The sequence below is a fragment of the Ursus arctos genome, unplaced genomic scaffold (genome assembly GCF_023065955.2).
Source record: "Ursus arctos isolate Adak ecotype North America unplaced genomic scaffold, UrsArc2.0 scaffold_1, whole genome shotgun sequence".
Lineage (NCBI taxonomy): Eukaryota > Metazoa > Chordata > Mammalia > Carnivora > Ursidae > Ursus > Ursus arctos.
The window spans coordinates 76614913-76631527 of record NW_026622763.1 but is presented as its reverse complement, the minus strand read 5'-3'; the positions used below and the strand labels follow the sequence as shown (position 1 = coordinate 76631527).

Sequence of the window (16615 nt, the reverse complement as noted above, 5' to 3'; positions counted from 1 at the left end):
TTAAAATGGTGGGGGAGGGGTGGCGCCTGGGTGGCACCTGGGTGGCTCAGTCAGTTAAGCGTGCAACTCTTGATCTCACTTCAGGTCACAATCTCAGAGTTGTGGGATCTAACCCGGCATCAGGCTCTGTGCTCAGCTCTGAGTCTGCTTGTCCCTCTCCCTCTGCTCCTCCCCACCCCCAACTCTAAAATAAATAAATAAATAAAATCTTTTAAAAAATGGTTAAAATGGTAAATTTTATGTTATGTATATTTTACCACAATAAAAAAAGAAATAAAAAAAATAAAATAAAAGCATGTAGGAAATAAAATGAGTTACAAACCAAAAGTACAATAACACCGGCCTTTGTGTTTACCTGTGTAATTACCTTTTCCAGAATTCTTTGTTAATATGGGTTTGAGTTACTGTCTAGTGCCCTTCCCTTTCAGCCTGAAAGACTCCCTTAGCATTTTTTGTAAAGCAGAAATATTAGTGACAGCGGCGCCTGGGTGGCTCAGTCGTTAAGCGGCTGTCTTCAGCTCAGGGCGTGATCCCAGCATTCTGGAATTGAGCCCCACATCAGGCTCCTCCGCTGGGAGCCTGATTCTTTCTCTCCCACTCCCCCTGCCTGTGTTCCCTCTCTCTCTGGCTGTCTCTCTGTCAAATAAATAAATAAAATTTTTTAAAAAAGAGAAATATTAGTGACAAACTCCCCCAGCTTTTGTTAATCTAGGAATGCCTTAATTCTTGTTCATTTTTTCAAAGGATAATTTTGCTTATTAGAGAATTCTAGTTGACAGTTTTTCTTTTAGCTGTTTAAATGTGCCATTTTAGTATCTACTTATCTACATAGTTTCTGATGAGAAACTGACAATGTTATTGAAGAACTTTTGTATGTGATGAGCTTTTCTTCCTTGCTCCTTTTAAGCTCTCACTTTGTCCTTTTCTTTTGACAGTTTGATTTATGTTATGTCTTGTGTGTATCTCTTTTGTGTTTATCTTCCTTGGAGCTTGTTAAGCATTTGGATATGTAGATTAATGTCTTTCATCATATTTGGGAAGTGTTTGGCCATTTTATCTTCAGATATTCTTTCCAACACTTTCTCTTCTCCTGTGATTCCCATTAAGTGTATGTTGATACACTTGAAGGTGCCAAAGTTCTTTCTGATCCAGAATTTCTCTTTGGTGCCTTTTTATATTTTTGGTCTCTTTATATTCTCATTTGGTTCATACATCATTTTCTTGGTTTTCTTTGTCCGTGGTTCCCTTTAGCTCTTTGAGCACAAAGTTGTTTAAAAATCTTTATCAGGACACCTGGGTGGCTCAGTAGGTTAAGCATCTGCCTTCAGCTCAGGTCATGATCTCAGGGTTCTGGGATTGAGTTCCACATTGGGCTCCTTCCTCAGCAAGAATCCTGCTTCTCCTTCTGCCTGCTGCTCCCCCTGCTTGTGCTGTCTCTCTCTCTCTCTCTGACAAATAAATAAATAAAATCTTTTAAAATATCTTTGTCTAGTAAGTCCAACTTCTGAGTTTTTTCTGGGGTTATTTCTATCCATTTATTTTTTTCCTGTGGCCATATTTCCTGTTTTATTCCTATGCCTTATAATTTTCTGCTGTATGTTGGGAATTTTAAATATTATAATGCAACTCTGGAAATGAGATTCTCCTCCTTCTCCAGGGGTTACTGCTGTTGACTTTTTTAAGGCTGCAGTCATCTGTTTCTTTAGGGACCTAGCCAAGCTTCCCCCTTCCCCCTCGACTGTATTCCTTGTCACTTGTGATCAGTCATTGAAGTTTCTGTTCCATTATCTCAGTGGCCAGCTAATGACCCAACAGATTTTCTTAAACACCAAAATTTAGTTGCCCTTTTCTTTACTGACCAGTCCCATGATTGCTCTAAGTTTTGTATTAGATTCTGGAGTTTGAAATAGTTGATCTCAATCTTTGACAGTTTATATTTGTTTCAGTGGAGAGAACAATTCTCTGAGCACCCTACTCCATTTTCCTTAATGTCACTTCTCCCTTCTCTTTGCTATATGTCTTTGGTATCAATCTTATTTTTATTTTAACTTTTTAAGTGACTATTTTTGTTTCCTGTGGCTTGGACACAACAAGAAGAGGTCAATGATAAACAAAATAATGGCACTTTCTTTTATGCTTGCCATTTCCTACCTCAGCAACCGACTGATACAATGTTTTAGCTATGCAAGTTATCTCACCACCTCCAGTTGCACTGGTTAAGTTATAAATGAATTTTTTTCCTTAATACAGTAAGGCCAAGTGGTAACATTGGATCTCATTTTATTACTTATAGCCATCAATAATGCTGTTTAAAAATCATATTCACTTTCTCTGTCTTTATTTCAGAGTCCCTATTATTCCAGTAGCACAATGAATGAAAATATGAATCTTCCTACTACTGTAGGTAAGTTATTATTTGTTTATATACTGTTTAGATTTTCAAATATTCAGTGAAATAGAGAATATGAACTCACAAGAAGTAATAATTATCAAGACTTTCTTCCAAAATGTAAATTACACTATGATCTTTTGTGGTTATTGGCATGAAAAACCTATGGGATTACAATATTAATTGGAAATCAAGCAAAGCAAAATATAGGTCACCTTAAAATCCTGGATAATACTTATTTTACATGACTATAATATTACTAAACCATTTACTAGGTTTATGTGTGTTTACAAACATTTCATCTACCCTGCAAATCTACCTACTGTAGAGATTTTTCTGATTCAAGATGTTTGGTGATAGCATTTTATGAAGACACATTTGACATATCCGTAAACCCAAAGGATACAATCAAAATATTTAACAACCAGTACATACATAGGCATGGAACAACCAAATTTGGGTCAGAGTTCTGGAAGGACCCCTACTGTGCTGTATTGGGATTAAAGGAAATGGTAGATTTCTAAAGGAATCAGGTAACCAAAACAATGAATGTAAGGTGGGCATGTAAACTTCTTGAGGCAGCAAGTTTTTATAAATTAGTACAGAAATGTTTTAATATTTAACAGTTGAAATAGTTATAATTGTGTAGTGATTGAATATCCATCCAGAGGAGATTACAGTAATTAATTAAAATGAAGAAAAAATAAGAAGGTAACAAGAATACTTGACAGGAAAGATAAACATCTAAGCACATTTCTTTGTAACAAGCAAAAGTTCTCCAATGATCCAACTTATGGACTATGTGAAAATGTGATTGACAAGTATGTTTTTAGAACAGAGCTTTGCCCCAGAAGGGAAATTTTGCTTATTTGAATAGTTGAATATAATGAAATAAAGATGATTAGAAATTAATGCTTTAGGCTTATATGTTTTTGTATTTATATATATGTACACTAATATATACGTATTTATACATTTATTCTATATATTAATAGCAATTCTAAGAACATATATTGGGGTGCAGGAAGCTATTTTGGAACATAGAATATCAGTTTTAGGAACTAATATTTTAAATTTCAGGAAAGTTTTAAAGTACACCTAAATTATTATTTATTCTAGAAAGAAAAATGATGATTTGGAATAACATTCAGGAATAATAAGACATCTTGGGAGAGTGGATGCTTGGATATTCATAATAGGATTCCTATAAAACTTTCATTCTAATACCCTTTGGATTCTTCTAACCATAGAAGAACTTTTGGAGTAAATCTGATACAATTGCAAACAGCTCCTTATTCTATTACTTGCAACTATTCCTTGAAAAGAGGAAATACACTGTCAAATAATAGAAAGTATTAATGAGGGGATAAACTGGACCTCACCCCTGCCTTGGTACTTAGGCAATCATTTGTCTTACAAAAACCTTAATTTTCCCATTTTCAAAATGAACATGCAGAAAAAACTAAATACTAAGAATAAATTTTTTAACACTTTCCTTGCCATTGACTGATATTGCCTTATTTAATCTTCATAACTTTGTAAACATTTTCCATATATTTATTTAATCTTCATACAACCATTTACGGTTCACACTACTATCCTAGTTTTACAGATGAGGCAATTGAGGCATGGAAAGGCTGAGTAATTTGAAAATTATGTAAAAAAAAAAGTATGTGAAACAAACCAGTGATCCAGTTACCTCTGAAGGGTAAAGAACCTTGATAAGCAGTGTCAAATCAAATACAGGATTGGAAAGAACATCTATAGTTTATCTTTCATTTTTTTTTAGATTTCCTTATTTATTAGAGAGAGGGAGAGAGAGAGCAAGCTGGTTAAGGGGCAGAAGGAGAGGGAGAGAGAGAATCCACAAGCAGACTCCCCACTAAGCACAGAGCCTAATGCGGGGCTCTATCCCAGGACCCTGAGCTCATGACCTAACCCAAACCAAAAGTCAGCCTCTCAACCGAATGAGCCACCCAGGCACCCCTATAGTATATCTTTTTTTAAAAAAATACTTAGAAAATAGGACTTATTTCCTTATTGCTCATTTCTATCTTGCTCTTGGGCAGGTCATTAACTTTTCTGGATTTTTCTCATTTTTAAAATGGGAGAAATGGCTTTAAGATGATTGGGTCTCCTATTTCTCTTTAAGTCTATAGTCCTAAATTTATATCTGAGTAGGGCCTTTTAAAAAAATATTTAAGATTCCTAAATATACATGTTATTTACTTTTATTTATTTGAGAGAGAGAACAAGGGGGGAGGGGCAGAAGGAGAAGCAGACTCCCTGCAGAGCAAGGAGCTCAACGTGGGACTCAGTTCGAGGACCCTGGGATCATGACCTGAACCTAAGGCAGAGGCTTAACTGACTGAGCCACCCAGGCACCCCTAAATATACATTGTAAATGGTTTTGTTATACTTTCAAAACAAACAAGGAAAAAAGAAACAAATTTTAAAAACCAGACTCTTAAACATGGAGAACAAACTGGTGGTTACCAGAGGAGAAGTGGATGGGGAAACAGGTGTAGGAGATTGAGAGTACACTTATTGTGATGAGCACAGAATAATACATAGAATTGTTGAATTACTATATTGTACACCTGAAACTAATATAATACTGTATATTAATTATACTGGAATTTTAAAATACATAAATCAAGAAAAAATGGTTTGTTATACTTTGAACTATACTTTCCAGTTTACTCATGCAGACCAGACTTATATAATTAACCCAATACTCTTATAAATACTTTATATGAGAGGGGAGCTAAGATGGCGACATAGTGGGAGGACCCTAGGCTTGTCTCAATCCTCGAACACAGCTAGATAACTACCAAATCATTCTGAATACCCAAGAAATCGACCCGAGGACTGACAGAACAAACTGCACAACTAGAGGGAAAGAAGAGGCCACATCGAGGAAGGTAGGAAGTGTGTGGAGACATGGTTTGGAGAAGAAATGGATCACAGGTTCTGTGGAGGGGAGAGAGTCCTGGTCAAGGAGAAAGGTGAGAGAGAGAGAGAGGGAGGAGCACAAATCCCCAAAGCCATTGGCTGAGAAAATGAAAGGGGCTGATTTTTGTGTTTTTGCAAACAGCAGGACTCAAAGATTAGAGTTTTAGATGTCAGTGGGTTGGCTGGGATAGGGACCTGAAGGTGCTGCCCTACCCCTGGAGAGAGGCATGCAAGCAACCCCAAGGCAGATGGTATAATCTGAGGGTCACCTAAGGCACACAGGGAGAGATTGTTCACTCTACTTGGAGCACATCTGTAAGAGGCGGCATTCACAGAGTTGCCTATCGGAAGACAAAAGAACAGTTGGGCACCATTTCCCTCTCCTACCCCCCAGCATAGGTGCAGAGATACCTGCTGAGGGCAGTGAACTCAGACACTGGCTGTTTAGCCTGCTTCCTCCAAATCCCATGCTCCTGAACTCTGGCACGACTGCCCTTTTTGGTCAAACTTACATCAGTTTCAGTGCAGTGAGACCTGCCCCCAGAAGACCAGTGCATGTCCCTACCACACCAGCTCCCCAAAATTTGGACTTTTAAAAGTCAGCAGATTTGGCTGGGATAGAACCCAAAGTGGCTGCAGGCAGGCAAGCAACCAACCTAAAGACAGATAACATGAAAATAGCAATCTGAAAAACACCTGGGACACACAAAGGGAAATTATTCGTTCTTCTGGTTATTCTTCCCTGAAAGCAGCAAGCACAGAATTCCAACTCCGGAGACAAAGGAACTGGCTGGTGCCATTTCCCTCCTCCTCCCCTCAGCATAAACAAACTTCAATAAACAGCACAGTGGTGACACTGGCTGCCTAACCTGCATACACCAAGTCCCACCCTCCTGTAGTCTGCTGGTGCTGCTTTTCTTGGATGAGTGCGCCTAAGGACCAGCATAGTGGGCCCCTTCCCCAGAAGATCAGCGGAAACCCCCACATGCACCATGTCTACCAACCATAGAGTTGTGTAAGGCTTCAGTTCTAGTGGAAGTAGCATCAGGTCTCATTTAACAAGCAGATCAGAACACCCCTAATTGAAACTCGCCAAACTGCCCAACATCCAAACACTCTCCACTGCAGGCAAGGAGAACCTCTGCAGATGACTGACCTGTGGAATGGAGAAGCCAAAACACAGCAGCAGCATGCACACAGCACACACCAGAGACACTCCCTGAAGTGCCAGGCCCTGGACACAATATGACCTCCTCTTCATAAAGCCATTACTCTATGGAGCAGGAAACATAACTGGCTTTTCTAACACACAGGAGAAGACAGAGACCTAGACAAAATGCCAAACTGAGGAATTCATCCCAAAAGAAAGAACAAGAAAAGGTCACAGCCAGAGATCTAATAGAAGCAGATATAAATTATATGTCTGATGGAGAATTTAAAACAATGGTCATAAGGATTGGACTGAGAAAAGCATGGAAGACATCAGGGAGACCCTTACCTCAGAGATAAAAGAGTTAAAAAAACAGGAAGAAATGAAAAAATGCAATAACTGAGATTTGAAACACTGGATGTAATGACCACAAGGATGAAAAAATCAGAGGAAAGAATAAGTGATATAGAAGCTAGAATAATGGAAAATAGTGAAGCTGAACAAGAAAGAGAAAGAAGAATTATGGATCATAACAATAGACTTAGGGAACTCAGTGACTCCATCAAATGTAGTAACATTCATATTTTAGGAGTCCCAGAAGAAGAAGGGAAAGAAAAGGGGGGTAAAAAAGTTTATTTGAGGAAATAATAGCTGAAAACTTCCCTAAGCAGGGGCAGAAAACAGAAATCCAAATCCAGGAGGCACAGAGAACTCCATCAAAATCAACAAAAGCAGGCCAACGCCAAGACATACTGTAGTTAAATTTGCAAAAATACAGTGATAAAAAAATCCCAAAAGCAGCAAGAAAAAAATCCCTAACTTATAAGGGAAGACCCATAAGGCTAGTTGCAGATTTCTCCACAGAAATTTGGCAAGCTTGAAGAAAGCAGCATGATATATTCAAAATGCTGAATGGGGAAAATCTGCAGCCAAGAATACTCTATCCAGCAAGGCTACCATTCAGAATAGACAGATAAAGAGTTTCCCAGACAAACAAAAACTAAAGGAGTTCATGACCACTAAACCAGCCCTGCAAGAATATTAAAGGGGACTCTTTGGGAAGGAAAGATCAAAAGTGACAAAGACTAGAAAGGAACAGAGAAAATCTCCAGAAACAATGATAAAACATGCAATAAAATGGCACTAAATACATGTCTATATGTATTTATAATCAATAATTATCAATAATTACTCTGAATGTAAATAGCCTATGCTCCAATGAAAAGGCATAGGGTGTCAGAATGAAAAAAAAACCTGGGACCCTCTGTATGCTGCCTAAAAGAGACTCATTTTAGATCTAAAGACACCTGCAGATTGAAAGTGAGGGGATGGAGAAATATTTATCATGCAAATGAATGTTAAAAGAAAGCTGGAGTAGCAATACTTATATCAGACAAACTAGATTTTAAACCAAAGACTATCCAAGAGATGAAGCACACTATATCATAAGGGGAACTGTCCAACAAAAACAATTGTAAATATGCCCCCAACATGGAGGCACCCAAGTATATAAAGCAATAACAAACGTAAAGAAACTCATTGATAATAATACAGTACTAGTAAGGGACTTTAACACTCCACTTACATCAATGGACAGATCATTTAAGCAAGGAAACAATGGCTTTGAATGACATGCTAGACAAGATGGACTTAAATGATATATTCAGAACATTTCATCCTATAGCAGTAAGTTACACATTCTTTTTTTTAAAGATTTTATTTATTTGTCAGAGAGAGAGCGTGCACAAGCAGGGGAGTGGCAGGCAGAGGAGAAGCAGGCTCCCTGCTGAACAGGGAACCTGATGCAAGACTCGATCCCAGGACCCTGGGATCATGACCTGAGCCAAAGGCAGATGCTTAGCGGACTGAGCCACCCACGCATCCTGCAAAATACACATTCTTCTCAAGTGCACATGGGACATACTCCAGAATAGATCACATACTAGGTAACAAATCAGGCCTCAACAAATATAATAAGTTTGAGATCATACCATGTATATTTTCTGACCACAACACTATGAAACTTGAGGTGAGCCACAAGAAAAACTTTGGAATGACCACAAACACATGGAGGTTAAACAACATGCTGCTAAAGAATTAATGGATCAACCAGGAAATCAAAGACGAAATAAAAAATACATGGAAACAAATTAAAATGAAAACACAATGGTCCAAAACCTTCAGGATACAGCAAAAGTGGTCATAGAAGTCAATACAGGTCCACCTCAAGAAGCAAGAAGAATCTCAAAGAAACAACCTAACCTTACACCTAAAGGAGCTAGAAAAAGAATAATAGACAAGCCCTAAAAATGCAGAAGAAGGGAAATAATAAAGACTAGAGAAGAAATAATTGATATAGAATCTAAAAGAACAGTAGAACAGATCGATGAAACCAGGAGCTGGTTCTTTAAAAAAATAAAAAATAAAATAGATAAACCCCTAGCCAGACTTATCAAAAAGGAAAGAGAAAGAACCCAAATAAAACAACAAATGAGAGAGGAGAAATAACAACCAACACCACAGAAATATAAACAACTATAAAAGTATAATATGAAAAATTACATGCCAACAAATTGAATAATCTGGAAGTAATGGATAAATTCCTAGAAACATATAAACTACCAAAACTGAAACAGGAAGAAATAGAAAACTTGAACAGATTGATAACTAGCAATAAAATTGAATCAGTAATCAAAAATCTCCCAACAAACAAAAGTCCAGGGCCAGATGGCTTCATAGGCGAATTCTACCAGATGTTTAAAGAAGAGTTAATACCTATTCTTCTCAAACTATTACAAAAGACAGAAATGGAAGGAAAACTTCCAAACTCATTCTATGAGGCCAGCATTACCCTGATTCCAAAACCAGACAAAGACTCCAACTAAAAAAGAGAACTACAGGCTAATATCCCTGATGAACATATATGCAAATATTCTCAACAAAGTACTAGTAAATCAAATCCAGAATTACATTGAAAGAATCATTCACCATGATTAAGTGGGATTTATTCCTGGGCTGCAAGGGTGGTTCAGTATTCACAAAACAATCAATGTGATAACACCACATCAATAAAAGAAAGGATAAGAACCATATGATCCTCTCAATAGATGCAGGAAAAGGATTTGCAAAGTACAAAATCCATTCATGATAAAAAAAAAAATCAACAAACTAGATTTAGAGGGAACATACCTCAACATAATGAAGGCCATATCCAAAAACCCCACAGCTAATATCATCCTCAATGGGGAAAAACAGAGATTTTCCTCTGTCATCGGGAGCAAGACAGGGATGTTCACTCTCACCACTTTTATTCACCACAGTACTGGAAGTCCTAGCCACAGCAATCAGACAACAAAAAGAAATAAAAGGCATCCAAATCAGCAAGGAAAAAATAAAACTATTACTATTTACAGATGACATGATACTCTATATAGAAAACCAGAGAAACTCCACTGAAAAATTCCTAGAACTGCACTGAAAAACTCCTAGAACTGATATACAAATTCAGTAGTCATAGGATACAAAATCAGTGTATAGAAATCTGTTGCATTTCATTTGAAGCAGCAGAAAGAGAATCAAGGAATCGATCCCATTTATAATTGCACCAAAAACCATAAGATATCTAGGAATAAACCTAACCAAACAGGTAAAAGATCTATATGAAAACAATAAAACACTGATGAAAGAAATTGACAATGACACAAAGAAGTGGAAAGACATTCCATGCTCATGTATTGAAAGAACAAATATTGTTAAAATGTCTATACTACCAAACTGTGGAAGGAGCCAAGACGTCCTTCAACAGATGAATGGATAAAGAAGATGTGGTTCATATATACAATGGAACACTACTCAGCCATCAGAAAAGATGACTAACATTTACATTGACATGGATGGAACTGGAGGGTATTATGCTAAGTGAAATAAGTCAATCAGAGAAAAAGAGTTATCATATGGTTTCACTCATTGGTGGAACATAAGGAATAGTGCAGAGGACAATAGGGCAAGGGACGGAAAACTGAAGGGGAAGAAATAAGAGAGGGAGACAAACCATATGAGACTCTTGACTCCGGGAAACAAACTGAGGGTTGCAGAGAGGGAGGTGGGTGGGGGGATGGGGTAACTCAGTGATGGGCAAAAGGAGGGCATGTGATGTGGTGAGCACTGGGTGTTATACACAACTAATGAATCATTGAACATTATATCAAAAACTAATGGTGTGCTATACATTGGCTAATTGAATTTAAATTTTTAAAGAAGACTATACTACCCAAAGCAATCTACACATCTAATGATAGGGAACAAAATATGACCAGCACTTTTCACAGAGCTAAAACAAACAATCCTCAAATTTGTATGGAACCACAAAAGATCCCAAATAGCCAAAGCAATCTTGAAAAAGAAAAGCAAAGCTGGAGGCATCACAATTCCAGACTTCAAGTTATATTACAAAACTGTAGTGATCAAGATGGTACTGGCACAAAAACAGACACATAGATCAATGGAACAGAATAGAAAACCCAGAAATGGACCCACAGCTATATGGTCAACTAACCTTCAACAAAGCAGGAAAGAATATCCAATGGAAAAAAGACCATCTGTACAACAAATAATGTTCTGAAAACTGGACAGGAACATGCAAAAGATGGAAAATGGACCACTTTCTTGCACAATACACAAAAATAAATTCAAAATGGATGAAAGACCTAAATGTAAGACATGAAGTCATTAAAATCCTAGAGGAGAACACAGGCAGTAACTTCTTTGAAATCAGCCATAGCAATGTTTTACTAGGTATGTCTCCTGAAGCAAGGGAAACAAAAACAAAAATATGCTATTGGGACTTCATCAAATTAAAAAGCTTCTCTGCAGTGAAGGAAAAAATCAATAAAACTCATAGGCAACCTATAGAATGGGAGATGTTTGCAAATGACATATTGGATAAAGGGTTAATATCTGAAATATATAAAGAACTTATACAATTCAACACCCCAAAACCAAATAGTCTAGTTAAGAAATGGGCAGAAGGCATGAATAGACATTTTTCCAAAGAAGACATGCAGATGGCTAAGACACACGAAAAGATGTGCAACATCACATACAAATCAAAACTACAATGAGATATCATCTCACACTAGTCAGAATGTGAGAAAATAGTAATTGGACGTACTAGGAGACAAACCCAAGGGTACAATGTGTCAGGAGTCAGAGTAAAGGGAGTAGTAGTGATAGTAACAAAAACAAAAACAAAAATATATATATATATATATTTGCACATATATTTCAGTCTAGCACCATCAATCGTTGAAGACCATAGTCGTTCCTTTCCATACTTCATAAATTCTTTTAGTTTATTTCGTAAGATTCCTCTCTAGGGTCATGAATTCTTGAGGAAATGCAGAATTATCCATGAAAGCTCTCTAGAATGTAGATTGTCTGTCTATACAACTTTATAGAGGTGGGTATGTACAGCAAATGTGTGATGGAAGTTTACCCAAATGACTGCTGGAGGATAGGCTAAAAAGAGGCTCCAAGAAGGATGAGTAAAACCAATCTTTTAAACATTCAGTCAAGCACAGCTTTGAATAATGTGCATAAAATTCAACAGCCACAGAAACATTCAGAACCACCTAGAGTGTGATGATGAATTGTTTTTTAGTTTTTACTTTATTTTTTGAGCTAGCATTAAGAGCTAGAAAAGTAGTACTCCATACAAACATTTACTATCACATGATTAAAAGACAATCTTTTATATACATAAAAATCTAGATCATGATGACATTTCATTTTAATCACTTAATGTATGCACTTTAACAATACTATTGAAAATAGTAATTGGACGTACTAGGAGACAAACCCAAGGGTACAATGTGTCAGGAGTCAGAGTAAAGGGAGTAGTAGTGATAGTAACAAAAACAGCAAAACTTGCATTCATTTTGTGCTTTTTATGTCCCAGACCCAATGTTACATGCCTTAGCCCTTTAAATCACAGTCCTAAGGCACAGGAGCTTTATCCCTTGACAGATGAGGAAACTGAGACAGAGAGCCAAGATAACTTGTCCAAAGTTAGATGGTTAGTTGCAGAGACTATTTGAGTCCAAGCAGTCTGGCTCCAGAGCCTGTGCTCTTAATTGCTATGCTACACCATCATTAGTTAGAGATATGCCTGTAGAACATGTTTGTCAAATGCCACAAGTACCAACTTATTTATATAATCATTTTTTTTCATTCTTTTTCAGAAAGGGTAATGCAAGATCAGCTCTATGGACAAAGAAATACAAATAAAAAGGGAAAATCAGTAAGTAGATTGATATAGCCCTTAAAAATCATTAACTTCTTTTGTGTTTTTTTATATTATTTTGAATTAATTTTTACTGACATTCTTACATCAAGAAAGCATATTCATTATTATGAATTATTATAAATAATTTGTTATATATTTTATCATAGTTTATTATAAATTTATAAATTATTATAAAGCAATGTAAACATAACATTAACTTTAGCAGGCTATACTTTTGAATTCTTTACTTCTGCCTCCCCCTATATAGCTTTGCCTAGTAGGCAACTCACAGTAGCACTATGAAAGGATAGACCACCTCTGCCCATCTATTTTGATATGAACAGTTTTAAAGAATCCATTCTCCTCATCTCATTTGTCCATTAATACTTGAAATTAATTATACTGGATCCTTTTTTAATATCTTGAAATCTTTCAATTATTCAAGATTCAGCTGTCTAAATGCCATGCCAGGCTAACAGCTGTAAGTATTTCAGAAATGGGACAGGGGTTGTGTGGCTTGCAATAATCAGGCAAGAAAGAAATACTGGCTTGGAAGGTGAGAAGAGAAAGAAAAATTTGGTCTGCTTCATATTTTGCACTCAGTAGGTAAGAACTATCCATCACAAGGGGAAGAACATAAGTGCTTTTCTTTGTAATTGAATGAATGACTGACTCCTTAATCCAAGACATTGGAACCCCATATGAATACTCTTTTGTAGATAGTAGAATTTGATATACGAATATCTTGAACTCCATGCAAAAAGGTTTAGTTACTTTAAAGGCAACAATCCCAAGGGGCCAGGGCATTATTGATTCTAATATTCAATCTAGTTGTTCCAATAAACCCTCAAAATATCCTGGATATTTTAATGTTTTGGAATTAAAACTACTTCTTCCAGATTGATTCATGCATCTAAAAATAGCACAAAAATCCCATCTGATTACTGACCTAAACTTTTATTTAGGAAAACAATGGCATAATATCTACAAAGCATCCTATTGTTACAGGAGAACAAGATTTTGGGTCAGAAGACTTGAATTCTGGCAGCAGTCTCTTCACTATTAGCTGAAGACTAAAAGAGGATTACTTTATAAAACATTGACTACCCTAGATAGCAGGCACCATTGCTAATTAATAATTAATGATAATATGGATGGGCACCATATTAAGCTTTTTATGTGCATTATTTTCTTTAATCTTCACAACAAAGTAGGCATTGTTATTGTTTGTATTTTGCAGATGAGGAAACTGAAGCTCAGCGAGGTTAGATAAATTGTTTAAGGTCACACAGTTAGGGGTCACCTGGGTGGCTCAGTTGTTGAGCATCTGCCTTCGGCTCAGGGCGTGATCCCGGCATTCTGGGATCGAGCCCCACATCAGGCTCCTCTGCTAGGAGCCTGCTTCTTCCTCTCCCACTCCCCCTGCTTGTGTTCCCTCTCTCACTGGCCATCTCTATCTCTGTCAAATGAATAAATAAAATAAAATCTTTAAAAAAAAAAAAAAGTCACACAGTTAGTAAGGTAGTTGGGATTTGACCCTAGAGGGCATATGATCAACCGCCTTCTCCTCTTCTCCTGACCTTGAGTAACCAAGAATATATTAGTGAATGTAGCTGACAGAAAAGTAAACAAGGAATTATAGCATAGTAGATGAACACACAGGGTACCTTGGGAGTATTCTATGAAAAATGTACTTAACAGGGGCCTGGGGCAGAAAAGGGAGGGTAGATATGGGTAATGAAAGGCCTTTTTAACCAAAGTGGTGTTTCAGTGAGATAATATATGTAAAATATTTTCCAGTGCTTTGCACATACAACTTGCATTGTGTTGGTTGAATTGAACTGAACCTTCATAGAAGTAGCATTATCAAGTCCATTCAAACAATTCATATTGTGATAAGATCAATGAGCTAGAGAAATAGAGATTTTTTTATGTCTATCTAACTCAAAACATTTTGGTGAAGATAAATCTTATCAGAAATTTACAGCCATCAGGGTCTCCAAGGGATTCAGAGACTCTTAAGCAAAGTGCAAACCATCCTCTAAATGCCAGTGTAGTAAGATCTTTAATCATAGCTGTCTATCTTTTCTACCTGAATGTAAGCATATTTAGAGCTGGGAGTTTCTGTGTCTTGTATTCATTTCATCTGGAACAGTGTCTGAAACCTAGCCACTTGACAAATACTTTCTGAATGAGTATGTCTGTGGATACAAAAATGAACAGAATATATATAGCTCTTAACTTAAAAGACCTTAGAGTGAGGTAGTGGGAAAGACTTATTTGGGGTAAACCATTATATTACAGTAACATAATTGTTTTAAGTGAGATAAATTTACATGTACAATAGGTATAGTCAAAGTAGCACTGACAGTTAAAGATGATTTGACAAGTAGCTTCAGGTTGAGCTTGACTACATATTAGCTGCAGCACTTTAGGTGCCATTTTAGCATATTACCACCAAAGAAATATTCCATCCTTTATGGCTGACAATTTAACCATAGCTTTTACTACATTGGGGTAAGGTATTTATCTTACTTATCTTTCTATCTTCTGGCATCTGGCACAGCAGTACAAAGTAGTCACCCAATAGATATTATATTTTGTCTATTTGCCATGTAGGTTTTGGCTTTTTGCTGTTATCACTAATAGTTTCTACTAACTGCTCTGTGACATCCCCCCAAAAGTGTTGGTAGTGTGTTAGGCAAATGATCACAAGTATACTCTATATTTTTTTACTCTCAGGTATACTACACTCCTCACCCCCTCTAGATCACCTGTAGCCAAGGCCAAAGTTCACCTGTGGATGTGAGGAATTGCATGCCACAACTTCGCAAGGATCTAGATTGGAGGCAGTCAAGGCCCATATAAGGAGAGGGATATTCAAATCAGCTAAAACCCTGCAATTTCTTTGTTAGAAATATGCACAAACACATACACACAATATTTATATAATTTATATACAAAAGTTCACCACTTTGAAATATATTCACCTGGCTGGCCCCATGCTACATCTCAACAGGGTAACTGCCTGCTTAAAAAAACATTTTTTTTTTTTATTTAAGAATCCAGGGTCTCATAAGATCCTATGTATCCAGGATATGTTTGAAAATCACTTGGCATACCAAGAACCAGGGAAATCACAACATAAATGAGAAAAGAATCAAAAGATGCCAACAACAAGATGAATCAAATATTGAAATAACCAGACAAGGATTTTAAGCAATCACCATAAAAATGCTTCATCAAGCAATCAGAAATTCTCTTGAAACAAAAATTATCAGCAGAGGCACAGAAGTTGTAGAAAAGACCAATGGAAATTATAGAACTGAAAAAGACAGTAACCAAAATAAAAATCTCAATGCTTGGGCTTAATGGTAGAATGGAGATAACAGAGGATAGAAGCAGTGAACTTAAGGAAATATCAATAGAATGTACACAGTCTGAACAACAGAAAGAAAACAGACTGAAAAAAAATTAACAGAGTTTCAGGAAAAGAGTTAATATTCATATTATTGGAGTTCCAGAAGGAGTGGAGAGAGGGAGAGAGGGATAGAGAGGAGAAAAAAGAGGGAGATGGAGGAGAAGGAGGAGGAGGGGGAGGTGGAAGGGGATAAGGAGGAGAAGAAAAAGAAATGATAGAGCAAGAGAAAGTATTTAAAGAAATAATTGCTGAAAACTTCCCAAATTCGATGGAAGACATAAACCTATAGATTCAAGAAACTGAGCAAGTCTCAAGGAGTATAAATCCAAAGAAATCACCAGGTCACATCATCATTATACATTTGAAAACTGAAAAAAAAAATTCTTGAAAGCAGCCAGAGAGAATGCATTACCTATA

At 36.7% G+C, this 16615-nt stretch overlaps 1 protein-coding gene across 1 annotated transcript in view; it reads left to right on the top strand.

Annotated features, from left to right (window-relative positions):
* Nucleotides 1-16615, top strand: part of C2CD6 (C2 calcium dependent domain containing 6) — a 142946-nt gene that overhangs the window by 105880 nt on the left and 20451 nt on the right. Inside the window, exons 14-15 of the mRNA XM_048214000.2 lie at nucleotides 2347-2404; nucleotides 12734-12792. Coding sequence (XP_048069957.2) covers nucleotides 2347-2404; nucleotides 12734-12792 — 117 coding nt within the window. The remainder of the gene's footprint in view (nucleotides 1-2346; nucleotides 2405-12733; nucleotides 12793-16615) is intronic.